This window comes from Equus przewalskii, chromosome 15 (assembly GCF_037783145.1).
Source record: "Equus przewalskii isolate Varuska chromosome 15, EquPr2, whole genome shotgun sequence".
Lineage (NCBI taxonomy): Eukaryota > Metazoa > Chordata > Mammalia > Perissodactyla > Equidae > Equus > Equus przewalskii.
Genome location: NC_091845.1, coordinates 41,766,402 through 41,793,461, shown reverse-complemented (window position 1 = coordinate 41,793,461; position 27,060 = coordinate 41,766,402). Strand labels below are relative to the sequence as shown.

The window sequence follows — 27,060 nt, the reverse complement described above, 5'->3', positions numbered from 1 at the left end:
GTATTTCAAATGTTTCAGGTTTTGCAAATCTGACTGCTGTATAACGTGACCTCATTTTGACTTTAACTTTCATTTCTGGATCACAGGTGAGGTTGAATATCTTTTCAAATGTTCATTGATCTTTCATACTTTCTCTTCTGTAAATTAACTATTCATACCTTTTGCCCATTTTTTATTGGGTTGTTTATGTTTTTCTCATTGCTTTATAAAGTTTTTCATATATTAACCCCTTTTTTGTTCAAATACGTTGAAAATAACTTCTCCCGTTTTGCGGCACCTTTTTTCCATTTTTAAGAGTGTCACATGAGAAAAAAGTTTAGTCAAATGTTTAGTTCTTCTTTTTTCTGTCTTGTTTAAGTATGTACTTGAAAAGATTTTGAAATTTTACTTTTCATATTTAAATTCTTAATCCACAAGAACTTAAGGTAGGGATCTAATTGAATTTATTGGATAGCCCATTGTCCTGGAAAAATTTATTGATAGCTACAGCTTTTCCTAATCATCTTCAGTGCTATATCGGTCAGACGTCATACTTCTAGGTGTGGGTGGGTCCATTTCTGGGCTTTCTATTCTATTTAATTAGGCAGTTTGTGCACACTGCCTTGATTACGATAATGTTTTTGTTTTAAATAAGTGTTACTATCTAGTAGGGAGTACTTCTGGCCCAACTTCATCTTCTTTAAAATTATCTTGGTTATTTTGGCCCTTTCTTCTGTATAAATTTTAGAATCAAACTCGTCAAGTTCCGTAAAAAGTCCCATCAGAATTTTGATTGAAATTGCATTGAGCTTTTAGATTAATTTGGGAAAAACTGACATTTTTATACTGAATCACTTGGCCTGTGCACATGGTATAGTATTCCTTTCAGAACTCCTTCCAGAACTTGGAAGAAATTTGAGTCTTCTTAAAATGTCTTTTATAAAGTTATGTAATTTTTCCATAACATTCTTCAACACCTTTCATTAGATTTATTCTGAGGTCCCTTAATATTTTGTTATTGTTATTGCTATTGTAAATGTCACTTTAACATTTTTTTCATTTTCTATTTTTTGTTGTTGGTGTAAACAAAGGCACATAATTTTGCTCTGTGCATCCTATATCCAGAAAACTTGTTGAACTCTTAATAATTCTCATTTTTTATCTCTAGATTCTCTTGGGGTTTTTTTTCCTATGTAAACAATCATCTTGTCTGTGAATAACAGCAGTTTTTCTTTCTCCTTTCCAATCCCTATAACCGTTTCTTTTAACAACTCATTCGGCTGCCTAGGACCTCTGTTACAACATTGAATAAAGGTTCACGAGTTAAATGCTGGCGGGTCCCCTCGTCTCATTTCTGGTTTTTAAGATAAACTGCTATTGTTTCACCTCGTGGAGTGATTTTCCTGCAGGGTTTATTACTCAATCAGGCAGAGTAATTCCCATGTAGTCCTGATTCGCTAAGATTTCTTTCTTTGCGTCTTATGTGGATGTTGGATTTTACTGAATACCATTTTTTTCACATCTGTTTTAAAGATTATATGTTAATGTGGTGAATTACAATAATATATTTTCTGTTAAAACATTCTTGCATTCCTAGCATAAAATCAACTTGGTTAAGATACATTTTAAAATACATTGCTGGGGGCAAGCCCCATGGTGTAGTGTTTAAGTTAAGCACACTCTGCTTCAGTGGCCCAGGTTTGTGGGTTGGGATCTTGGGCATGGACTTATGCCACTCATCAAGCCATGCTGTGGCTGTGACCCATATACAAAATAGAGGAAGATTGGCACAGATGTTAGCTCAGGGTGAATCTTCCTCAAGCAAAAAAGAGGAAGATTTGCAACAGAGGTTAACTCAGGGCGAATCTTCCTCGCCAAAAAATAAATAAATACATTACTAGATTAACTTTGTTGGGGTTTTTTGTTGTTATCTGTGTGGGTTTGGGAGTTTTTTAGTTAAGTTCTTAGATGACATTGGCCTATAATTTTTCTTGGTTATCTTTTGAATCAAGGTTGTACTGTACTAATAAAATGAGTTATCAAATGTGACTTCCTTTCCTATGACATGTAGAAAAAAATTGTGTAGGATTGGAATTATCTTTTCCTTGAATGCTTTGTAGAACTTACCTAGAACACAAACCTAGATCACAGAACCTAGAAATCAGTTTCTGTGGTTTTCTTTAATAATTATAGGAATATTCAGATGTTGTCTATTTTAATGTTCTATAATTTTAGGAAGCTAACTATTTCCTCTGGGTTTTACTTTATTTATTTTAGGTAATAAGCATTTATTTTATTTAAATTTATTATCATAAAGCTCTCCAAAGCAGAAAGATGAGACATATATTTGTCACACATGTAACTGAAAAAGAACCAATATGGAAAATACATTTTAAAAATTCCAGCAAACCAATCAGGAAAAGATAAACAGCTTGGTTTTTAAAATGAGGAAAAGACGCAACCAAGTACTTCACAAAAAAGACTATCCAAATGATCTATCAACCTTATGAAAAGATACTCAACTTCAGTAATCAGGGAAATGTAAATTTAAATCATGCTGAGATATCTCTACGTGCCCTCTAGAAAGGCTAAATTTTAAAAGAATGACGACACCAAGTGTGGGTGAGGACTGGAGCAGCTGAGAAACTCACAGACTTTCAAAAACTGGCACATCTACTGAAGGCTAACGTATGCATACCCTATGAGCACGCATTTCCCCAGTTAGGTACCCAACAAAAAGACATGTCTAAGCATATGCACAGTAATAATCAAACACTGGAAACGACCCACACAAGCAACAACAGTAGTGTTGATACCAGCCCTGATATCAGTTCACCTACATTAAACCCAGCATATATGGAGTTAAAACCAAAGCACTCATCCCCTTTCCCTTCTTACTCCTTGACTTCCTGGCACCAGAATCCATCATCTACCACAGAGGCAGACAACCAAGGACACCCACCTACAATGGATTCCCTTATCTAGCTATCCTCCTCTCTGCAGACAGCCTTGTTACCAGCTCTTAGTTAATATCAGCCCTGGTAGTGGTTCCCCTACAATGAACCTAGCATGTATGGGGTTAAAACTAAAAGCCTTCATTCCCAGTTCCCTGGGTCTTTGGTTACACTGATGTGCAAATATTTGTTTCTTTAACCTCTGACTCCCTGAGCTTTACAACCAAACAGAAGTTACAAATTTTTAAAGCCCAGATGGCCTCAAACTGGGCTTGTAGCTAATCCCAGGACCTTGAAGTTCTTTCACAGAGAAACTAATGTCCAGAGAATATCAAGAAGCCGAAGCTTCCAAGGCCCAACTTCTTGGCTTACTGACGTCCGAGTCTACCTTCCACCATGGAGATAAACAGCCAAGGACACTTATCTGAGAAATCCTTGGTCTCCTCTGCTGGAAGCAGCCCCAGACACAGGCCAATGGGAAAATGCTGACCAAGAAGTCCATGGCCCCCCCTTCCCTACCTAAAACCCCAAATAAAAACCCCTACCCATTTCTTAACGGGGAGCAAGCAACTTTTAGGGCCCTGGCCCTTTGCTTTGCTCCCTCTGCCTGGCAAAGCAAAGCCTTTCCTTTTCCTCCCAAGACTCTGTTCTCGTTATTTGGATTTGCATTAGGATCAGAGACCGAACTTTGGGTAACAGCCTCACAAGGTCAGATGCAGGCTTGTGGGAAAGCACCAACTAGCAAGGCCATAGGCTCCCCCTCCCTACAAGCAGCCATGTTCCTTGCAACCTTTAAAACCCCCTTGCCTCCCATCTTTTGGTGAGACAAGACAAATTTGAGGGCTCACTCTCATCTCCCAGCTGATACCACCCAAAATAAAAACCCTTTCCTTGCCATAAGCCTGGGGTTCCAGTTTTTATTTGGCCCCTCTTGAGTGGCAGGTAAAGAAATTATGTTTGTATCTGGTAACAGTGTGGATAAATACATTGCAGTTTTCATTAAATGGAATATCCAAGATTGGGAATCAATAACTTATTGCTGCGTGGAACAACATGGATGCATCTCACATACATACTATTGAGTAAAAGAAACGCTAAAAGACAAACCAAGGCATATTAAAATTTTCAAGAGTTTATTGGAGCATACATCAGTTTGAATCAGGCAATACCAAATGGAAAGTGGCTAGGTGTGCTCCACTGCCAGGAACCAGGGGAGAGATTTTTATAGAGAAGACGAGAAGCTCAGCAAGGAAATTATTTGGTTGGCTATAGCTTAAGCAGTTGCCTAAGTCGGCAAAGCCTAGTTGGCTTGTTGTGATTGATTGTTCTTAAGTTTCGTTTTCCCAGATTCCAGGGCTTTGACTCTGGCTTAGGTTTTGTTTGCTTACCTAGGTGACCAAGGTGACTATCAGAGCCACTTCAGTCCAATGGACTCCTTGTTTAACTACTTTAACAGAAGGAGGGGCTGTGTTAGACATTTTAATAATAATGTTTACTTTAAAATAATAGTCATATACATTTTCACTTTTTTTGCATCATTAACAACAGAATTATGAAAAAAATAAACTCAAAACACAAATAAACATGCTCCAAGAGAAGGCAAAGGGACTGAACAGTGAGGGCCACTGCCCACTCTGGGGGTTCCCCATTTTCATGGCAGGAGCAGGTGGGGGCTCTGCGGAGTCAGCACCTCGGGGCCTCAGAGCAGCCCTGTGCACAGCTGTAGCCTGTACATCTCATCTAGACGTTAGTAGGTGCCACTGAGGTCCCTCAACGGCTGTGCCGGGGAAGGGATTCATGTAGCCAGTCACTTGGTCTCACGTCGGTTCTGGACTGCTCATTACATAAGCCCTGGTCCAGGCTGCGAATTTTAACTCAGAAGGATGATGAATTCCAGTCAATGAACAGATAATCAGTGTCAACCTTAAAAATAAAACAGCCAGTTCTTTTACCAATTAAACGTGTTTATTCATGAATAGCCAAAGGATTGCAATTTGGGATACGCACGCTATGGCAGACCATAGGCAAACTCAATAAACAAGGAAAAGGAACATTATTTTATAGAGAAAAAGAAGGAAATTGGGAGGGATTGTTTTGAATGAAAGTCCATTGGAGGAAAGCAAGAGTTCAAGGTGATGATGTGTTCTCATTGGGGTAGTCGATTTCTGCTTGGGATGCAATGTAGATTTCTTCCCGTAATTGACTATTCTTTCCTTCTGACAACTTCTGTTGGGGACTGTAATTGACTGTCTTCCTGTTGACAAATTCTTTCTGTTGGGGTCTGTAATTGGCTGTCTTTCCCATAACTGACCTTGAGAGGTACTGCATGAGAGCTCCCCCTTCTGGCCTCCTGACTCCATTTTTAAATGAGGTTTCCCTTTATTAATTTTCACATCAGTAAATGGAAACTTTTATAATATAAAGAGCAAGTCATTTTACTGGGTTGAAGTAAAAAACACCCTCAGCTGAATGAAAATAAAACTAGTGGTTCAAATAGAACTTTGAAAAGTCCCAAGGATGGGAAAGTCTGTCCCTAGGAATTACTGATTAGGAGACTGGTTAGGATTTTATCAGTCTCAAGGAAGAACTAAATTGGTTTATAAAGTTTTTTTTTTTGTTTTTTTTTTTTGCTCTTGCATTTATCACAAGAGCAGTGCAAAATGAAAGAAAAATAGTGGAAGGCATTTTTTTATTAAACTTGACTTACGGAATAATATCTTTGGGGAATAAGGTCATAGAGGCCAAGATGGCCAGGTTTGAAAGAGAAAAGAGGCCTTCCTTGACCAAACAGAGGGAACTGTTTAAGGATGACCACATCGGGAATGGGACACGTCCCAGGAAGACCCAAAAGAAAGAGGCAAGTTATCAGAGAGGAAACACAAATGATCCCCCAGAGAAAGCACAGGTCCAGAAACCGTGGACAGCTGCCCTCTAAAAACTGTGATAAGAACGATCGCAGGACCATCCTCAACCCCCCTCCTCCCACACTGACCCCAGATTGGGATAGTTCTACAGAGGGTAACAGAAGGTGGACGGAATTCATGCAACATTTATTCAAGTAATTATCGAGCACCCAGGCACCGTTCCAGTGAATGGACTTTGCCTGCTCTCCTATTTAGACTGGCGGTTCCCTAGAAACTAAGTCTATGCTGGGATGAAATTTTAAAACAAACAAACAAAAGGACAAACATAGAATGTGAGAGGGAAAGAGTGTGGGAGAGGAGGTCGCATCTCGGGAAATTAAGGAAGACCTCCCTACTAAGGTGACATTTGAGGGCGACACGGAGGAAGTAACTGAGTGGCCCATGCTCCAGTTCATCATGTTCGAGGAAGAGTGAGGCAGCCAGCGTGGCCTGGGCATGGCATTTGGATGTTAAAGAGAGTTCTTTGGCAACTCTGTAAAGGATGATTTTTGAGAGGGAATGCTAGGGAAAGAATGTGAGTTAAGGGACTATTAAAATTGTCCAGCCAACAAATAATGAAGGTCCCCGCTCATCATTCCAACAAATAATGAGGACGTGGTGGGAGGTAGGAAAAGGAAGGAACACGCTACATGCTGAAGTTGCTTCCTCGTCCTTGTACCTGCTGGAAAAGCAAGCAGGTGGCCCCAACCCTCAGACAGTGGGGAAAGGCCAGCAGGGCTTAAACCCCTCTGTATTAGTTTCCTGGGGCTGCCTTACAAATCGCCACAGGCTGGGCGGCTGGAGACAATGAAAATGTATTCTCTTACAGTCCTGGAGGCTAGAAGTCGGAAATCAGGTTGGAAAGCACTGAGCTGAGGATGGAGTGGAGCTGCTTTCCTGGAATACATCCACCGTTCTCCAAACTCCAGGGAATTTGGTACACTGGCATAAAAAGAAATTGCAGTCAGAAATGGCTAGATCTGGGGCCAGCCCTGTGGCTGAGTGGTTGGGTTTGTGCGTTCTGCTTCAGCGGCCCAGGGCTTTGCCAGTTCGGATCCTGGGCACAGACTTAGCACTGCTCATCCAGCCACATAGCAGAACCAGAAAGACCTACAACTAGAATACACAACTATGTACTGGGGGGCTTTGGGGAAAAGAAGAAGAAAAGAAAATGGCTAGATTTCCAGTGGATTCTATCATTTATAGCCAGAGTGAGGGAGTGCATGGAGGCCTTCCTGTTGTTCCTAACCACCTGTTTAGAAGCCAGGCTGGTAAAAAGCTGCCACTGTGGACTCTGATCTCTGTGACATAGATGTAAGATGCAGGCTGGCAGAGGACTGGAGATCCTGCAGGGTCAAATGCTACTAGCCAACTATACTAGCAGTTAGCAATGTTCTGGACAAAAACTGGGTCATAGTGTTCCGCCCCAAGTCCAGCTGGGCTAGGGCGGCTGAGTATTGTGCCAACAGACTGAAGAAACAAACTGGAGACTGCGAAGGAGACATACAGGTTTATTGGGCCTTACTTACAGGAACAGTGTCCAATGGCGGCCGGCTGGACGGAAGTAATGTGAAGGCTCGCAACCGCCCCCCAAGAGAAGCTTGCTCAAGTAGGCAGAGAGACCAAGGCTGCATGCTTGCCAAAGGGCTGTCCTTGGTAACAACAGCGTTCCCAGAACAGTAGCTCACATGGAGGGGCTCTCTGTCCCTGTAAGATGCAATGTTCTTCTCGTGGGATAAGGGAGGATCTGGGCTGGCCAGGCCCAGATCGTTACAAATCCCTGTAGCTAGGCTGCCTGCCCAGAAGGGAGCCAGAAGGACACATGGTTGCAATGGATCTGGGGGTTTCTGCTGATCAAGCAAGACCCAGGCCCTACACACAGGGTGGGAGCAGGCTCAGAAGTGATTTAACCTTGCCAACCCAGCCCCTGCCATAGAAAGGCCGGAGGGAAGGCAAACCACTGGGTGGACAAAGGGGAATACAGTCCATTCTTGTTATTTACAGTGGTTCTGCTCTATAATGTTGCCACACACACTGAATTAGCAAATACTGAAACATTGCTCCCAGGGGAAATGCAGAGTTAGGTCCCAGGGAGCCTCTGGTAACAACACTTTGGTGAACTGATCAATATATAACCTTATGTTGTTTCTATTTAAAGATATTTTATTTTGTATATATTGTTGATTCATTGACATTGACCTCACAGCCAATAGCACTGTGACTCATGCCTGAATGGACATTATCTAACGCACCCATTTTCTCCGTAAGGCACATCACAGCCTTCCGTGCTTAAGAACACTAGACAGCACTTCAACAGGGCGCTTCAGGACCACTTAGAACACAAACTCACCAACAAAAATTCTAAAACTATAGTACAAATAGACCGCGAAAAGGACACGTTTACAATATGAGATAAAACAAGAAGGCAGTTTGATTTCCGCTGGGAATGTGGGTGTTGAGTGACTCAAATTTTTCCTGCTCTGTGCATGTCCCAAGCTTTCAGAGATGGCCTCCCTGCAGCAGCAGGCCCAGGACCCAGCCCAGTGTTCAGAAAGAGCGACAGCGAGTGTCCAGGCTGAGCCCTGACCCTGCCTGAGGGCGAATGGCCTCTGGGTTAGAAGCTGAGATGATGTGCAGGGATGTGCCACAGCCATTCCCCGCGAGGAAGGGAGTGACAGAGCCCAGCCAACCCTGGCCAGATAAGAGGCAGTGAGACAAACTTGTATTTATGTGTAGAAACATCCGTTTCCAGGGGGGATGGGTCTCTGTGAGAGTTCAGCGTGTTCCAAATGAAGTCCTGGAAATTGTTTTTGTCAAGCATTTCATCCTCAAAAAGCCTGAAGTGACTTGTCCTCTGTCACACCGCTGATCAGGGCCCCAGACCAAAGACCCTCTGCCTCCCATCCAGATTCTCTCCCCTGCACCTCACCCCCTTTGTATATCTCCTCTTAATCTGCCCTGAAGTTGAGAGTAGGTGGGAGGAGCACAGAGAAAGAAGTTGAAAGAGAGAAATTGACTAAGAGGGCTCCCCAAATCTGGTTAATTTCTGATCTGAGCAAAGTTATACTGAGAAACAAAACCAGAGGGTGAGTAGGCTGCCACGGTCAGGCCACTGAGGAAGCAGCTGAACTCTGGGGCAGCAGCAGCAGCCAGGGTGGGAAGGAGGTGGATTGGGAGGCTGCCAAATGCTGCCACAGCAAACCGCTCCCTTTCCTTTTCCACCCTCCTTTCTTTCCTCCCTCCCTCCCTCCCACCCTCTTCTGTCTCCTCCTCTTCCTTCTAGAGCGCACTGTCCCTCCCTGTGGCCTGCTGCCAAGTATCTGACCCAGCCAGTGGATGCGGCCAGGCAGCCCTAGATTGACTCCATTAAAAACTCCCGTAAGCCTTGCTGCGTCTGCCTCAGCATGGCGGGAGGGAGGGACACCTTGGCTGTGGGTCTGTTCCCTCTCCTGTGATTGCTGACCAGGATCTCCCCGGGCTTGCCTTCCCTTCAGCCGCCCAGCGTGGTCTCACCATCACCATGCAGTAGACTCACTTGGGAGGCCTTTAGAAGTGCTGATGCCAGGACCAATTCAGTGGGAGCTTCTGGGGCTGGGAGGAGCAGCGTCCCAGTGAGAAGAGAGAAGGCTGCTCTGACAAATCTGAACATCTAGCTATCTTCAGCCCTGCCGAGCTTGCGTGCGTTCTCCTAAACCTTGACATCCCCCCACCCCCACCCAGGATTCTCTGGAAAATCAGGTAAATGACATCACTCATGATAGGGGGAAAGCCATTTAGCCTATTTTAATTTAAATGTGACAGACTTTCTCGCATTCTTAAATACTTATGTTCAAAAATTTCTATCATTTAAGAATGCAGAGTTTTCAATTAGAATAGTCTTACTAGAGCAAGAGGCTAAAGGGAACTTTTATGTGACACAGAAACACTCGACTATCTGGGTGTCTTTCAAGAGCTCCTTGCACAATTACTTTCAAGGATGGTAGGTTTTTTGCTTTGTTTTGTTTTTTGCTTTTTTTTTCTTAAAGATTGGCCCTGAGCTAACATCTGTTGCTAATGTTTCTTTTTTCTTCTTCTCCCCAAAGCCCCCCAATACATAGTTGTTTATTCTAGTTGTAGGACCTTCGGCAGTGCTATATGGGACGCCGCCTCAGCATGGCCTGATGAGCGGAGCTAGGTCCACACCCAGGATCTGAACCAGCAAAACCCTGGGCTGCAGAAGTGAAGCGCGTGAGCTTAACCACTCCGCCATGGGCCAGGCCCCTCAAGGACCTGTTTTAATGAAACAGGACTAGATATGACGATTTCACACACGATTTCAGACCAGAAAGGAAGACCAATTCTTTGTTTTGGTCATCGCTCTGTCTGAACTACTCTGTGATGCGGAAGAGTGTTTGCATTTGTTCTGCTGTGGGGAGAGGGAGGGAGCCCTGTCACCTCGCTGAGCTTGCTCCCTGCAGCGGCAGTCAGGAGGCTGGCCCAGGCCAGGGACAGGAGCTGTGTGATGGAGGGAAGGCAGGTGCTGTGGGTGGGGTGGACATGAGTGCGAGGCACCGGGCTGGGATGGCAGTAGTGTTCAGAGGAGGGCACCGAGCGAGGGGCTGGGGTTTAGGGTGTAGGGTGGATATGGGCTTAGGGGAGGATGAGCCTGGCTGGAGTAGCCTGTGAGGCATCCAGATGCCACGCTAAGCAGCACTGTGTAGGTGGGGGTTTCTGCCTCTGGAAAGACCCTCAGGCTGCAGTGTAGAGAGTGGCCAGCACAGCTCCAGAGCCAGTGGGGAGGCCAGGGCAGAGGCTGTTATGTGGGCCTGAGCTGAGACGGGGGCTGCCAGGCTGGAGGACTCGCCAAGGGTGAGGCTTTCCTCTTGGGAGGTAGTCAGCGACAGAGGTCAATGTCCGTGGACCGGGCCATGTGATGCAGACACCCCGAATCTGGTCCACCCTCCCTGGGCTGTTGCCTGCTTCAGCACCCACCCGGTAGTCTGCCCCTGCTTCTCTCTCCTTCTCCAGCCTCTCCTCAAGGAAGTGGGGATAGTGAAGCACGCTGGGGTATGGCCGCTGGCCTGTCACCCATGTGGGGACCTTGTAGCCTCATCTCAGGGACTGCATCAGCTTTGGTTTCTAGTGCATGGAAGACTGGCCTTGGGGGTTGACTTGGCCAGCTTAGTGTCTGCAAAATACTGTCCTACAGAGACTCGGCACGAGTGAGGAAGTCAAGAACACAGAGCAGGGACACAGGAACTCGGGGGAGGTTCCATCGCGGCCGTATCCCTCTTCGTTCTCTGCTCCCTGATCATGAGCACAGCAGCCCAATGGACAAGGATTTTCAAATGTTAGAAAGGATGGGAAAAGACTGAGTTCCCGGTCAGAGGTAGGTAAACAGCAGAGCCCGCCTGAGACCCACTCCTCCTGACATGCGTCCTGCACTCTCCTCTGGGGATATTTTGATGGATGAAACCATGCATTCTGTGTCTTTTGAAATTCCCTGTGGAGCCTAGTGCTCTTTGAACTTGGAGCTAGACTCAACTGACCTTTGTCCTCAGGGCAAAGACCTGGTACCCAGGCCCAGGCCAGGTACACAAAGGGAGAGCAGATCTGAGCCCTTGCTGTCTGAAGTGGGAAACCTCATGTCCTGCTACAGATCCGTCAGAGCCCGGGAGACCTGGACCCACCCGGCTCAGCATAGCAGCAGCGATGGGGCAGAACGAGGAGGTGTGGAAGCAGGTGTTTCAGGAATTAATTCAGGAGGTGAAACCATGGCACAAATGGACCCTGAGACTAGATGAGAGCCTTCTTCCCGGCATTCAGAAGCGGGGGTGGACACAGTATCAGCAGTGGGGCTTTGCCAGGTGAGTGGGGAACACAGGGATACCTATTCCAGAACATTCTTGCTTATTTCTTACTGTGTATACCTGTTACCTTTCTTGTTCCATTCCAGGAAGATTACAGGAAGTAAGGTGCCTATCATCAGAAGTTTTAGCTTCATTAGAGTTTTTTTCCTTATTACAATGAACCGACAAACAATAGCAGGAGTGGGCCGTGGTGTGGGCTAAGGCCTAGATTCAGAGAAATGAGGCTGCGAGGAGTGAGGGCGAGCGGCAGCGAGGCAAAAAGAAGGGCAGGAATGGTGGCTGTTTCGCTCAATGGCAGGAGAGCTGGCTGAGCAAAGCTCACTGCATATGTTCCCAGCCTTAGGAGACCCCGGGTCCATCATGGAGCCCATGAGGGAGAGGCCCTGGGCGCTGAGGAGACCGCCTCAGGGAGGGGGCAGAGGACAGGCGGAGCTGAGCAACACAGCAATCTTACTGCTTTCTACTCTGAGCTAATGGGCTCTTCTTAAAATAGGACACTTAGAAGTCACCCAAAGAATCACCTTCTCTTTTCCAGGTGGGAAAGCAGAGCCCCAAGGATGGGAGGTTGTCCACCTGCACAGGGGGTGGGGGCCGGGGACTCTATCTCGGGACTGAGGCAGGGCCTGGTTGCCTGCCCGCTGTCCCCTCTCTGGGGGAAGGTCTGGGCTGAGGAAGCAGAGCTCTCCTCTTCTTGCGACCTGTGGTTTTCCCAGGCCAGGAGCCGGCGCCAGCAGCATCATAGCAAACTCTGAACTCGTTTTTCTCTGAGCACTTTGAACTCTGAGCTGGCACACGAGCCGAGCAGCATGACCCGGGGGAGGGCAGGGGACTTCAGCTCAGCAGAACAGAGCCCGGGGCCCTTTGCATCACTTTCTGAAGGGCTCCCAGCAAGATCATCTCACTCACAGTGTCAGAGCTTCTTGGCATCTTCCCTTCGTTTCATCCTTACGTTCACCCTGTGAGGTGAGGCTAGAATCAATACAGGAGGGAAACCCGACTGACTCATTCTTGCCAGCCCCCTCAGTTCACCGTCGCAGACTTCATGGGCTCCTGTGCTTCAAGCCAGGCAAGGCTAGGCTTGGCTGCTGTAACAAACCCCGAAATATCAGTGATTTAACCTCACGCATGGCTCCCAGGGGCACCAACACAGAAAGAGAGAGCTAGAGGATGTTCCAAGGGCTTCTGCGCCAGAGCTGCAAGTAGCATGTATCACTTCTGCCCACATCCCATTAGCCAACCGGTCATGTTGCCCCAACCTAACGGCAAAGGGGCTGGGAAATGGGAGGCAGTGCATGGATAATTTGGCGAACACCATAGGTCCCTGCCATACTGCAGCCCTCTGCTGTCCCATAATTCCAATCCTGAGGGCAGCCATGTGATTCCCTTCTCTCCATCTGTCCTGTCGTGTCCTGACATCCAACTATTATTGCTCAGAAAGTTGCCCTCCTCTCTGCTGAGATGAGGCGTCATTCTCTCGTACCCTGTCTGAGGCCAGGGGCATGAGGTGTATAAAGGTTTTCAGGCTACCTTGAGCAATGAATCGGGTTGGAGAGGGGCAAAAGAAGAGAGAGCTGGACACTGCAATCTCCCTGTAATACTGGCAGATCGGGGACCCTGGGCAACCGAGGCACAAAGCAATGCTTTTCCCGAGGACAGCGGACTGTTTAGGGTCCCTCTCTGATCTGTGGGTCTGTGACTTACTGTCTTAGTCATAAGACAGTATTTTAAAAAGTACCACAGCCTGGGCAGCTTATAAGCAAGAGAAATGTATTGCTCACAGTTCTGGAGGCTGGAAGTCTAAGATCAGGGTGCCAGCTGGTCAGGTGAGGGCCCTCTTCTGGGTCGCAGACTTCCCATTATATCCTCACATGGCAGAAGGAGCTAGGGCGCTCTGTGGATCTCTTTTATAAAGGCACTAATCCCATTCACGAGGGCTCCACCCTCATGACCTAAGCACCTCCCAAAGACCCTGCCTTCCAACACCATCACCTTGGGCTTGTGAATTTGGGGGGGGACACAAGCATTCAGACTGTAGCACTTACCAACACGCACTTGTATCCATTTGTAGATTTCAGTTCCGGGTTCTTGGGGCTGATTTAATGGCTACTGTTGCACTTGGAGCCTTGGAGCCGCTTAAATCTGCATTTGAAGAAGCCTTGGTTTGGGATCAGAAGACTGGAGTTCTAGTCCTGCCTCTTACACCCACTGGGTCTCTGGGCATGACGAGTTCCCAGTGTGTGCTTCATCTCTAAAATGATCATGTTGGACTTAGAAGTCACCCAAGATCCCTTCCAGCTCTGATGGATTGCTATTTGCTATTCTCACGGTAGACACCTGTTGGTCAAAGAGTGTGTTGGTGGCACAATAGAGATAGGAATGAGTCTCTCTGTACTTCCTTCCCCTGCTGATCCAGGACCCCAGTCAAGTCCCTCTCTGTGCTGTCAGCAGCTCCTTCTTTCCTCTGGCACAGCCCACCTTTCGGCCATATTGAACCAAGCTGAGGTCTTGTATTCTGTGTCCACAGATTCCAGTGCTCCTCGTGCTCCCGCACTTGGGCCTCTGCCCGAGTTCAGGTCCTTTTCCACATGCACTGGAGTGAGGTGAAGTCCAGGGGCCGGGTGAAGATGAGGGTCTTTGCCCAGAGATGTCAGAAGTGCTCCCAGCCTCCGTTTGAGGTTCCTGAGTTCACGAATGAGAACATCTCAAGGATCCTGAACAACCTGGTGGTCCGAATTCTGAAGAAGTGCTATGGAGAAGAATTTAAGTTGACTGAAGAGATTCCTATGATCCGAGAAATCTCTCTTGAAGGGCCACATGACAGTGACAACTGCGAGGCATGTCTGCAGGGCTTCTGTGTTCAGCGGGGGTCAGGCATGGCCGTGCAGTCGCCAGTGTATCCACCACTTCTCACGATAGGCTCACCTATCTCCCTCAGCATCACCACACACAAGCCTTCTCCCACAAGGAGTGGCCCCTCCGCGGATGCAGCGAAGAAAGGAAAGGTATTACCCAGCCCCTGGTTTTCTGCGCCCACCCCCTGGGTTTCTGCGCCCACACAGGCTGCGAGCTTCCCCACCTCCTGGAGCCCAGGAGCAAACCCCAACCGCCAGGAGAAGAGAGTCCAGGACTCCCTCTCAAGCGAGATGTTCTATCCCTACACAGCCCAGAGGCCTGCACACAGGGCCTTCGGCCTGTGCTGCTGTGTTCTCATTCTAATCATCATCATCGTGACTGCTGTGACACTCAGGATCTGAGCCTCGAATGCATGATGCCAAGCTAAAAAGTCAGACAGACTAAGTCATATATTGTGTGATCCCACTGATATGACACATTCAGAATAGGTAAATCCAGAGTTGGGAAGTAAACTGATGGCTACCCAGGGGCTGGAGGGAGAGGGGAATTAGGGAGCAACTATGTAATCTGTACAGGTTTTGCGGGGGGGTGTGATGAAAATGTTTTGGCATAAGATAGAAGGTGGTGGTTGCACAATACTGTGAATGCCCTAAATGCCATTGAATTGTTCACTTTAAAATGGTTAACCATGTGAATTACATCTCGATTTAAAAAAACAGCGCTGTAATTTCGTTCGTTCTCTAGAATACTGAGAGTGAAGCGTTTATGACTTACAGAACGATTTGGAAATCCTATGAAACCTGTGGGCCCTCTCACCGGAAAATGTTGCACACACCCTCGGAGGGCAGTCTGTGGAGGCATTTGCAATTGAAAGCATTAGGCTGAAAACCCGGGTTCTAAAGCAGGGGTCTCCACAGCCGCTGAGGGACGAGGCAGACCGTCCACTGAGGTGAGAGAGGCATCCTTAGAGCTCCGTTTAATTTTTCTTCATACTTTACTATTTCTTGTTGCGTGTTTTGTAATGTATGCTAATATATTAGTAGAATGATATAATGATATAAATAAATAAATATATACCCACTTGGAGTGTGTGCTCAATTTTCATTGACAAGGTTGCACCATCACAAACATTGAGGGGACCCCTGTTCTGAAGGCCCAAATGTGGAAGTCTGTGCACGGATCCTCACCAGGTTTCTGAAACCAAGTGGCTTTTAAAAAGTTTTCTGGGGACCAGCCCGGGGGTATAGTGGTTAAGTTCGCACGCATGGCTTCAGCAGCCCGCAGTTTGAGGGTTGGGATCCTGGGTGCAGACCTACACACCACTCATCAAGCGATGCTGTGGTGGCATCCCACATACAAAATAGAGGAAGATGGGCACAGATGTTAGCTCAGCAACAATCTTCCCAAGCAAAAAGAGGAAGACTGGCAACAGATGTTAGCTCAGGGCCAAGCTTCCTCACTAAAAAAAAAAAAGTTTTCTGTTCTGATTAATGAGAATCATTTTAAGACTCATTCTCACATCTTTTTTGTCTAGAAATATGAATCCTCCAGTTTATGTGGCTAAAATGAAAGCAATAGTCGTTTAAGTCACATACTCCTTTTCTCTTGCCACCCCCCTTCCATCCACGTGTCCCTCCCCACCCACTCCAGTCGTTCCCACGGGCACAGGGCTGGCCAGGCCGAGCCCTACCCGCGTCCTTGCTGCTCCCTCTGGGGCAAACTCTACAACTTCTTCATTTTGCAGAACTGGAACTCTCTGCCGTTGAACAGCAACTCCCTTTTTCTCCCTCCCCTTAGGCCCTGCTAACCGCCATTCTTCTATAAATTTGACTATTTTAGATACCTCATACAGCATTTGTCTTCTTGTAACTGGCTTATTTCACTTAGCATAATGTTCTGGAGGTTCATCCATGTCGTAACATGTGACAGGATTTCCTTCCTTTTTAAGGCTGAATGACATTCCATTGTCTGTATATATCACGTTTCGTTTACCCATTCATCCATCTGTAGACACTTGGATTGCTTCCACCTCTTGGCTCTTGTGAGTAGTGCTGCTATGAACAGGGGTGTACAAATATCTCTTTAAGACCCTACTTTCTACTCTGTTGGATGTATACTGAGAAGTGGAATTGCTGAATCATATGGTATTTGTATTTTTAAAGAACCACCATACTGTCTTCCACAGCAAAAAAACTGTTTTACACTCCCACCAACAGTGCACAAGGGTTACAATTTCTCCACCTCCTAGCCAACACCTATTTTCTGTTTTTTTTTTTTTTTATAATAGCCATACCAATGGATGTGAGGTGCTATCTCCTGGTGTCTTTGATTTGCATTTCTAGAAAATGCAATTTTTTATGATGCAAGTTTACACTTTCAAGGCAGTATTAGAAATCATATTTGTACATCTCAGCACAGAGGTAAGTATTTGGAACACAACAGAAATGTGTGGGTAAAGTTTTCACAGACTTGCTATTCATTTTCAAACATTTGAACATAGTCCCTATATCTGCATTAGGCAAATTCCAGGAACTTAGAATGTAATAGTGGGACAAGACAGATAACAAGCACATGCCAAGGAGCAAGCATGTGAGAGAAACTAGTGTGCCCCAGCAGCCGGCCCGGTGGCACAGCGGTTAAGTTCGCATGTTCTGCTTCTCGGTGGCCCAGGATTCGCCCGTTCGGATCCTGGGTGTGGACATGGCACCGCTTGGCAAAAGCCATGCTGTGGTAGGCATCCCACATATAAAGTAGAGGAAGATGGGCACGGATGTTAGTTCAGGGCCAGTCTTCCTCAGCAAAAAGAGGAGGATTGGCAGTAGTTAGCCCAGGGCTAATCTTCCTCAAGAAAAAAAGAGAAACTAGTGTGTCCCGGCGGCCATAAATACCTGGAAGCTGAGCAACCAATGAGGTGGGGAAGATGTGCAGGGTCGTTAATGTAAAAAGGGCTTCTTGGTGGAAGGCAAATCATAAAATATTAAAGATGGATCAGCCTTAGAAATTGTCTTCTCCAACCCTATTTTTTACAGGTGGGGAAAATGAGGCTCATTCAAGATGAAGTGATTTTCCCAAGATTACGCAGTGCATTAGCAAAGAGCTGGCCTTGCAATCCTGCTCCCTGAGTCCCACTGCTGACCAGCTTTCTTCTGAAGAGACTAGAATGCACGTGAGTGCATATGTGCATATTTGCACAGTAAAGAGATGGCAGATACAGGGACATGTGAAACATTTGCTGATCTCTCTCCAGAAAGAGACACTACTGAATTCAAAGACGGGCAGGGATGGACTGAAGGATTTGGAGCATGTCAATAAGGGAAACAAACCAGAAAATGGTAGAGAACTTAATTAGGACATTGAGGGAAGTGGAAGTTAAAGTATTGGTGAGCTCACTGAAAACTACAGTCAAGACCGTTAATGTCAAGAAAGAATTGGAAAGCCCTTCAAAATTCTAAGAAATGCTACTGCGTGATAAAAACTTACTTTGATGACAAATGTTGCTATTGACAAGTAGGGTGGGAGAAGCTGGGAAAGAACAAACTAGGAAAAGCCTTGTCCCTGTGAATCAGGCAGGAATGGACCAGAATTAAGACAGGGAAAACTGGAATCAAAGAAGTATTTTAAAGAAATGAGAAAGATCTGTGGATTTTTTTAACAGGTAATTTTTTAAAAGAAAATTATATAGAATTACACATTTGGAAGACCAAGAAAATACTGTTAATGGAGCTTTGGAAAGGGGAGGAAGAGCAGAAACACATCTGTAATAGGCCTGTTTTAATGTTAGCGGCATTCCCGAGTGGAGCTGCCCTGTAGAGGAAGAGAACAAAAAAATGGGTGACAACATTCAAGGTCAGAGCTGGCAGAAAAAAACTGAGAGTCATCTAGGAATCAAAATGAAATCCTCGTTTAAAAAAGAGAATAATTACCCTCAGTAAAATTATAAAATATGAAATCTTGGCTCAGACAGAGAACAAAGTCTTCAGGTAAAAACATACTTCATTCTAAGCCAGTAGAATATATACCTTAGTAAGTAACACAGGCATTTCCCACACTAATCTGATAACTAAGGAATCCCAGGAAGAGACATCCTCGAGAATCAGAACGCTCTTCCAGCTCACTCCATGAAGCTAGTATTACCCGTTCCAGAACAAGCATCGTCATCAGCATTGTGCCTCCTGCAGAAGGCGCTTGAGAGAGATTTGCCCTGCACAATTATGTAAAATTTATATAAATAGCAAGTACTTCTCACTTGGCAGTATTGAAATAACATCTCTGGAAAATAATTCGCTTTATGGCGAACTTGAATCGCGTTGCCTCTCCAAAATATCAAGCCTATTCTTGCCGAGAATACTGTTTGCCAAGGCCATGGCAAGTTCTGTAGAGAAGTTAGCGGAACAAAGCTTTCTGTGTGATGCCTTCACCTCTAATGTTTTTATTTGTTCCTTTGCTTTTTGCTTCTGTTGCACATGAAGCTAGAGAAAGGCGATTCATAAAGGACTCTCCATCCACAAGGCATAGGTTTTAGGAAAACCAAGACCTTGGCAAGAGGGTGGAATCAATTAAACTGAAATGAATAAATAGCCTTTTGAAATCTCCACCTTGAATGCCTACACTGTGTCTCTCTTGCTTGGGTCTGTTTCTTCCACAGACATGAGTAGCAGCAGAATTTAAGGAAACTACATTAAACTTCATTTGGAACCCAAGATAACTGGAAGAAAACCAGAAATGTTTATCACAGTCCCAGTCCAGGGTGGTGTCAGAGAGGAACGTACGTGAGACCAGAGAGCATAGAGAATCTAGAGGGAAAGCGGCAGTCGAGAAAGTCACAGAGCAAGGTAAGCCCCACCACCTCCCTCCTTCTGATCACCCAATAGGAGTCCTGCAGGACCCAGCTGAGGGCTATGAACGTCCGTTCTCCACAGCCCCCCTACTCAGTGCGGTGGGTAACCAAAGCGGGCATGTGTGTCTCTGGCAGATAACCAAGAGCAGGCAAGTATTACAAGTTAGATTTAACAGCTGATGTTGTCTTGGAGGACAGGAGTATAAACATCTTACCATTTCTCTATTAACTATAGATATCTCACAACGCTGTCATTTCTTTCTTAAACCTTTCCTTATTTTCCAGATTTCATGGAAGGCTTAAAATCTGAAAACTTTTATCAGGGCCCATTTAAACCAAATGTTTCAAGTCAACAGGCAGACAGGCAAATGCAATGGGGTCTGCCCTGATAACTTAGTGCAGAGGAGTGTCAAAGACCATCGGCCCTGGCAGAAGTTTACAAAATATGTTCAGAAAGTCACAAAAATAAGCACTAAGTGGGAATCCAAGGTCTTATTTTGGACTGATTCACTGCTTTGCACCTGGGTTGTAGGAGCTACCTGGGGTCGACCAGTCACAAAGAAATTAGACAGTAGTGTAGCAGCTGATTACCAAAGACTGGAGTCCTAACCCTAGATTACGTCCATTTTTCCCTCAAAGCCACAACTCTGCCAATCTGAGCTCAGCCTTGGGTCCTCTGTCCCCCTGGTGAATTTCACAGTCGAGGCAAATTCATCTATTTAATGTCATATCTTCTTTGATTCAATAACCACTGTTTGGCTGATTTCTTTCCTAAGAATTATGGATGGTGCTAAGGCCCAACACTCAACTATAATTTGCTTCACCTGTAATTTATATTACACTGCAATAAAACGACTTAAGCATCTCAATTTTTCATTCTGATGATATAGCTAGATACTCTAAGAGAAGATTTCTGAGCTGCCTGTTAGTATTGCAGTTTGATACCATTTCAAGTTTTAAAGTTTGAATTTAATTTCCTAAGTTTCAGAAATAAATCCAATATACATACTGTAAAATAAGCATTTAAACTTACATACACCACAAAACAATACCTCGAAGTCTCTAAGTTTCCTTTCCACTCAGAAGGAGAGAGATGCATTGAGACAGGAAAGAAGAGAAGCAGACAGAAGGGGAAAGACGATGACCCATTTCCAAAGCTTACTGTTTGCAACCATCCTAACTTGGTCACCCTAAACTGGTATTGGCAAGCATGCCCAATGGTCATTCTAGAAAGCCAGAGTCAAGAAATCTGGTGTGGATCTTGCTATTAACTAAAATGCACTACTCTATGATTCCACCTAAGTGTCTCTGCCCCTTAACTTCCAACGTATGAAAAATGGGTATAACAATAAGCTTTTGCAACCAGAACATTTTTCTGCTAAGAATTATATTTTATTATTTATCTCATGTTGCTTTAGCGTTCATACATATATTCTGCTATATAAATTACTTTTTCAAATTAGGTATCAGTCCATATGCATCATCTAAAATTTTCAAATCTCTACATTTCCACTGAGATGCATATTCTACTTTAGAATCTTTCTGCATTTTTACATTTATATGAATAAATTAAATAGTAGCTCTACAAGCATCATATTCAAACAATTCATTTGTTTTATTATGAAACATGAAATAATTATTTATCAATGCAGTATTTTTCCATTATTTAAATGTAACACTGAGATAAGGTTTTTGCACAAAAGACTGATTTTATTGAAATAAAATTTACAGAAGTTATGGATGGTCAGTTTGAGTGAAAGCCCCCATTTCTCCCCTTTTCAGATATATTTCCCATTTGACTATATATAGCATATTACTCGGCATGAAATAAAATTCCAAAATCATTCAAGAAGTACAATTAATAAATTTGAATTCTATTTTTAAAGAGTTAAAAAAGAATACAATTGTTTGAGGTTCAATTAATTTCTCATTTTCCTACTCTTTTCATCTCTTAACCTACTTCTCAGTTTGTTTTTAAGTTGAAGCAATCCTCTACTGAAGCATTATTACCATGTGGTCTTAGAACGCTCTGCCTGTTTTACATCTGTTGAGGATAAAATATTTGGAATTACAATTAAGCCTATCAAGACAAAATATTGAGATTTCAATAGTAACCCCTCTGGGGATAGACTGGGTCTTCAGATAAGAGGAAATAAAAATCACCCTTCATTTCTAGTCCAGTTTAACTTCCACAAAACCCAAATGGCTAGACGTGTGCTGTCCAATAGGTAACCATCTGTGGCTATTTAAATTTAAATTTAATTAAAAATTTAGTTCTTCGGTCACACCAGTCATTGTCCAAGTGCTCAAGGAGCACACGGGTCTGGTGGCCACTATATTGGACAGCACAGATACAGAACATTTCCACCACTGCAGAATGTTCTGTTAGACAGGACTGGGCTAGCCCTGATAGGAGTCAATCCATATATAAGTATACATGAATATATGCATTTTTCCTTCTTAGTCACAAAAGCCACTTGTTTAAGCTTATCTTCAACACACAATCCTGTTTATTTTAGCCCAAGACAATGGTATAAAAATAGATATTTGTACAATTTCTCCAAATCATACAATGTGACGTAAGAGTCCAAAGCTGTGTAATGAATCCCACATTTGCCGGTGTAAAGCACTGTCTCATGAGCTGCCTCTGGACCGCAGAGTCTCGGTCACAGGAAGAGTCCTCCCGTGGGAGCTTCGAAGAAGGGTAGCTAGGGACTCCTCATCAATGTGGACTGGTCATCTCCACTACCCTATATGGCCACCTTAGAGGAGGGGTCCCTAAGGGCATTGCCTCTGCTCCCTGCTCTGAGATGGGTCCCAGAAACCCCGAGGTGCCCACTCAGGACAAGACGACCATCCATGCAGGCCATGCAAGGCTTCCCATGGCCAGCCAGGCCCACGCTTCCTGCACTGGGGCTACCAGCGCACCATCCGAGCGCCTCATGCCCAGTGCATGGGCAGACATGCTAGCTCTTCTTCCTACCTTCAAGGACCAGATTATACTCGAGAATCTCCTGAGAGCATACACTTGCAAAATATAATTTAAAACATATGGAAATAGCAGTTTGTATAAGCCCAAGGAAAATTATTCTTGGTAAAAGAAATAATGCATTAAAACTCTTCCAAAATAACAAAATAAACTCTCATCTGACTGGTCCAATATAAATGCTCTTTTCACAACCCGTTTGTCCCCTGATTCCTGAAAACAATGCAATCAACTTCAGAATTTGGTCTTTAAGTTATAATTTAAAAAAATAATACATTTTCTAAAATATTAAATCTGTATTATTTGGAAATAAGTATATGCAAATGAACCTTTAAATATCAATATATAAACCCATTTATCAATTCTCCAGTCTAAAGAGAGAGGTATTCATATATTTGAAATCTGAAAATCATTTTTCCTAACAACTAGGACCATGGTTTCTAGACTTTGTCCTTAAGCACAAGCCATTATTCCTATAGGACGTGACCCACAACATGAAGATTTACAGCTCCACAGGACAGGGAGAGTCTGCCGTCTTCTGATGGATGGTATCAAAGCTGAAGACTAAAAGATACTTTGGTGGTATAGCTGGGAACAGAATCTGTAACAAAAGGGAAAAATACACTCAACCATTCTCCACTTCATTATGAAGTGTGACCATATGCCATGGCCTAAGTCAATACACAGATTATTGCCACTTTATATTTTAAGTATAGAGAGAAATGTGTTTATCACCATTAAGTCAGCAATCACAAATATGTAGTCATACTTGAGAAATATTTAGATCTAAGATAGAATAAGATAAATTTATTAATTCTTGTTCTCTTGCAGTCTTTCCAACCAACCCACACAGCTACATCAGGATCCTGGAAACTGTATGGCCCCGAAATAACAAAAGTTGACAAAACAGAAACAGATGGCCAAGAACTCAGGACTGTGGACACCAGGTGGAAGGGAATATGGTTTATAAGAGAAGTTTGGGCTATTCCTAAGCCAAGCGCGATCTTAGGAAGCACGCCTTTTCTCAGTCTTGCTCTTCCCGCTGGTTACTGCCCATCCTCTCTCTCCTCACAAGCAAATTTTGTCAAAGGATGGTCTATACCAGTTGTTCTCAAGCTGTGCTTCTCAGACCCAGGCAGCAACATCACCTGGGAACTTGTTAGAAATGCACATTCTCGGGCCCCACCCCAGACTTGATGAGTCAAAAACTCCGAGAGTGGGGCCTACAGGTGATTCTTAGGTTCACTAACTGAGGACCAGTGAGGGGCTTCACTTCCTCGTCATTCTTGAATCACACAAGGTTGGAGGTCAATGTAGACTCATTAAATCTACCTTTTCCTTATAGCCACGGACTTTGTGACTAACTCAGACATTACTCTGATGGGAAAGGAGAGAAAAGAGGGAAGACACCATGATGAAGGAAACAAACAAACAAACTTAGAAAAATTCAAAGTACATGCCAGACCAACTATAGATCTAACTATTAAGAAATGACCTTTTTTTTTTTTTTTTTTTTTGGTGAAGAAGATTGGCCCTGAGCTAAATTCTGTTGCCAATCTTCCTTTTTTTGCTTGAGGAGGACTGTTGCTGAACTCACATCCATGCTAATCTTCCTCTATTTTGTATGTGGGACACCATCTCAGCATGGATTGATGAGCGGTGCATAGGTCTGTGCCCAGGATCCAAACCTGCGAACCCTGGGCCACTGAAGCAGAATGTGTGAACTTAACCAGTACACCACCAGGCTAGCCCGAAGAAATTACCATTTTTGTAGGTCAAAACCAGCTGAATATTGGCAATATCATTTGGTTCAACCTAATATGAATATATGAAGGATAGAATTATTATAACTATTTAGAATTAAGTAAATGAATTCAAAATTTATCATCACTAAAGTTAATTTATTAAAAGCAAATTATTTTATTGCTGGCCACATAGATCCAATGCTTAATGCTTATTTTCTCTAATTCTTCCTTGCGTTTTTGCATAATAGCACTAAAATATAATTATGAATAAACTAATAAAATACAACAATAAAGTTTTTCCCAAGAGGAAAATTATACAGCCCAAAGATAATTTTGGACAAATAAATGGTTCTGTTATTTCAGTTTCATATTTAACATAAATTTCTAATTTATTTCATAATATTTCAGCATTCAAGATTAGGGATGGCCAAATAGATTAGAGATACATAGAAATTTTCTTAATTTAGTTGGGAAGTTTTTTAACTTGTCAAATAAATGGTATTTTACTGTCATGAAGTCTCTGACTGTCTGGATGGGACTAACCCTCTTCAGACATCTCCTCGGGAGGAGGAGTAAGCTCACATGCGTGTTATGTCATGGCTGACGAGTGGCATAGGTCCACGCCCGGGGTCCAAACCTGCAAACCCAGGCCACCAAAGCAGAGCACACCAAACTTAACCACGATGCCACAGGGTCAGGCCCCTTTTGTAATTTTTTACATAAGTGTACCTCAATTTATCTAAGAGATGACTTTTTCTAAAGTTGAGTTTAAATGAATTTTGAAATGGAACCTTATTTTCCATTAACTAGGATAGTCTTCTGTCAATGTCATTTAGTTAAAACCTCATGTACAGGGGCCGGCCCGGTGGTGCAGCAGTTAAGTTCACACATTCCGCTTTGGTGGCCCGGAGTTCACTGGTTTGGATCCTGGGTGCAGACATGGCACTGCTTGGCAAGGCATGCTGTGGCAGGTGTCCCATATATAGCGTAGAGGAAAATGGGCATGGATGTTAGCTCAGGGCCAGTCTTCCTCAGCAAAAAGAAGAGGATTGGCAGCAGATATTAGCTCAGGGCTAATCTTCCTGAAAAAGAAACCAAAAACCTCATGTACAGTTAGTAATGCAATCCTCACATTTTAAGTGTGTTTCTCAGCCTCTTTGCCAAATAGTTGATCACATGTCAAGAATTCAAGTGCACTAGGAAAATTTGGTATTTTAAGGAAACTTATCCCTTTTTTTTTTGGTAAATGAAAAAATAATTTACAAAGTAACCTGTCCCTTACCAATTAACTTTTTGTCAATTTGACTTATATGAATAAATCTGATCCATGAATGAATGGAATTCTGTATATTCATTTTAAATAATTTTAACTATGAGTAACCTACCTCTTTCTTTAAGATCTTCAATATAGGCTCTCATAAATTCTTTATCAAAGTGTTGACGGTCTCGTTCACTTTCTATTATTTCGTCACCATCTTGACACTGGGTATTATCAATAGGATTGTCCATAAGGCTTATAAATCTATTCAAGAAAATATGGACAATATCACATTTTCACCTGTACGTTTTTAACCGCAAAATTCCTCTCATAGGAAGTCAACCTGTATGATTCTATATCCCAAGTTCTTACCTATCCTCCAAAGTCACAGTTGACTATTTAATGTGAGCATGACCAGTGGAATTCCACTGTGGAGTGATCCAGCGGGATTATGGAATCAGTCTTAAGGCAGAGACTGTTCAGAGGCCTGATGGGGAAATGAGAGCTACAGACAGAGGACGGGGCCATGGGACCGTGAAGTGGACAATAACACTTTCTCTCAGTCCGATCCTTAAAACGGTATGATGTCTTCCTGTGTTTGATATTACTCCCAATTAGTGACAGCAAACTCTAAAATGAGATGGCTAAATTAAAAAAGACTCAGACAAAATTCCTACAAAAGAGGTATTTAAAAGATGGACTACTGCTACGAAAAAAAAAAGGAATCTAGAGGAGAGAAGCTAAAAGGGCATTTGATCTTCCGTCTTCACAATTTTGAAAGATGCTTTGATGTGAAAGCTGATATAATTATTTCAGTTCAAAATAGGGAACCCTTCGCATAGTCTTTGGTTACAACCACAGGCCCTGCTGTGTTGGGTGTCAGCATCTTTCTCACTGGTTTGTAGAAGAGCTATATACATATAAGGGAGATATGAGCCACATAGCTGTCATATTTTAGTATATATATTCCCAGTTCATTTTCCTTTTAATTTTATTTAATGTCTAAATATGGAGAAAGCGAAAAAACGTTTTACTTCTTATGTAGACAGATTCATTCAAATTTTCCTTTGCAATCTCTTTCACTGAGTTAATTTTTATTGTCCTTCCCAATCCAAAAAAAGAAATATGCCTATATTTTATCATTCTTTAATTTTTTATCAAAGTAATGACTGAACATATTTTTAAATTTGAGTAGTGCAATGATACTCTTTATTTAAGGCAGCAGTCTCTCTCCCTACCCCTTTGTTACTCTCAGATCCCAGAGGTGATCTCTTCCATTGGTCAGTCCTTATTTCTGCTTAATCTATTCGAACTATCTTCTACTGTAGGACAAACGCTTTCATGTTGTTCAATCAAGTGGCGGTATTTCTTCCCTTCTCTCCACTTCCTCGACCCTCCTACCTCTCAATTTTTGTGATCTATACTTATACTTTTTCATTTTATTATGAAACTTTTCAAACATTCAGAAAAGTCGAAAAAATCTTACAGTGAACACCCCTGTCCCCACCATCTTGGTTCCACATTCAACCTTTGCCCACACTTGCTTTATCACATACCATCCATCTACCCACCCCTCAGGCCATCTTAATTTTTGCTGCATTGCAAAGCACAGCACAGACATCATGCACTTTCACTTTCACACTGTTAATATCAACACCCTCTGCATTCTGATCTGTAACCATATTTACCTTTCTAT

At 43.6% G+C, this 27,060-nt stretch overlaps 2 protein-coding genes across 13 annotated transcripts in view; one reads left to right on the top strand and one right to left on the bottom strand.

Annotated features, from left to right (window-relative positions):
• Positions 1 to 8,947: 8,947 nt before the first annotated feature.
• Positions 8,948 to 15,624, top strand: RTP3 (receptor transporter protein 3). 11 transcript variants are annotated; one of them, XM_070575627.1, is made up of 6 exons: positions 9,090 to 9,214; positions 9,331 to 9,574; positions 9,947 to 10,063; positions 11,025 to 11,204; positions 11,475 to 11,682; positions 14,210 to 15,624. In XM_070575627.1, exons 5-6 carry the CDS (start codon positions 11,528 to 11,530, stop codon positions 14,937 to 14,939), a joined length of 885 nt encoding a protein of 294 aa, XP_070431728.1. In that variant the 5' UTR covers positions 9,090 to 9,214; positions 9,331 to 9,574; positions 9,947 to 10,063; positions 11,025 to 11,204; positions 11,475 to 11,527; the 3' UTR covers positions 14,940 to 15,624. The 11 variants fall into 11 exon arrangements, with proteins under 11 accessions (XP_070431727.1, XP_070431728.1, XP_070431724.1 ...); XM_070575623.1 differs by having other exon boundaries at positions 11,377 to 11,682; XM_070575622.1 differs by having other exon boundaries at positions 9,919 to 10,063; positions 11,377 to 11,682.
• Positions 15,625 to 21,064: 5,440 nt separating this feature from the next.
• LRRC2 (leucine rich repeat containing 2) overlaps positions 21,065 to 27,060 on the bottom strand; it is a 33,502-nt gene continuing 27,506 nt past the window's right edge. For both annotated transcript variants that reach the window (XM_008520333.2, XM_070575617.1), the window contains exons 8-9: positions 25,492 to 25,628; positions 21,065 to 22,962 (exon numbers count right to left, since the gene is read on the bottom strand). In XM_008520333.2, the coding sequence (XP_008518555.1) occupies positions 22,913 to 22,962; positions 25,492 to 25,628 (187 nt within the window). In that variant the 3' untranslated portion in view covers positions 21,065 to 22,912. The remainder of the gene's footprint in view (positions 22,963 to 25,491; positions 25,629 to 27,060) is intronic.

Bases quoted from the DNA above. Each gene is read 5' to 3' on its own strand.
- RTP3 (XM_070575626.1), top strand. From the start codon at position 11,528: ATGGGGCAGAACGAGGAGGTGTGGAAGCAGGTGTTTCAGGAATTAATT. The intron at 11,683-14,209 runs GTGAGTGGGGAA...CTGTGTCCACAG, and splicing joins CAGCAGTGGGGCTTTGCCAG to ATTCCAGTGCTCCTCGTGCT.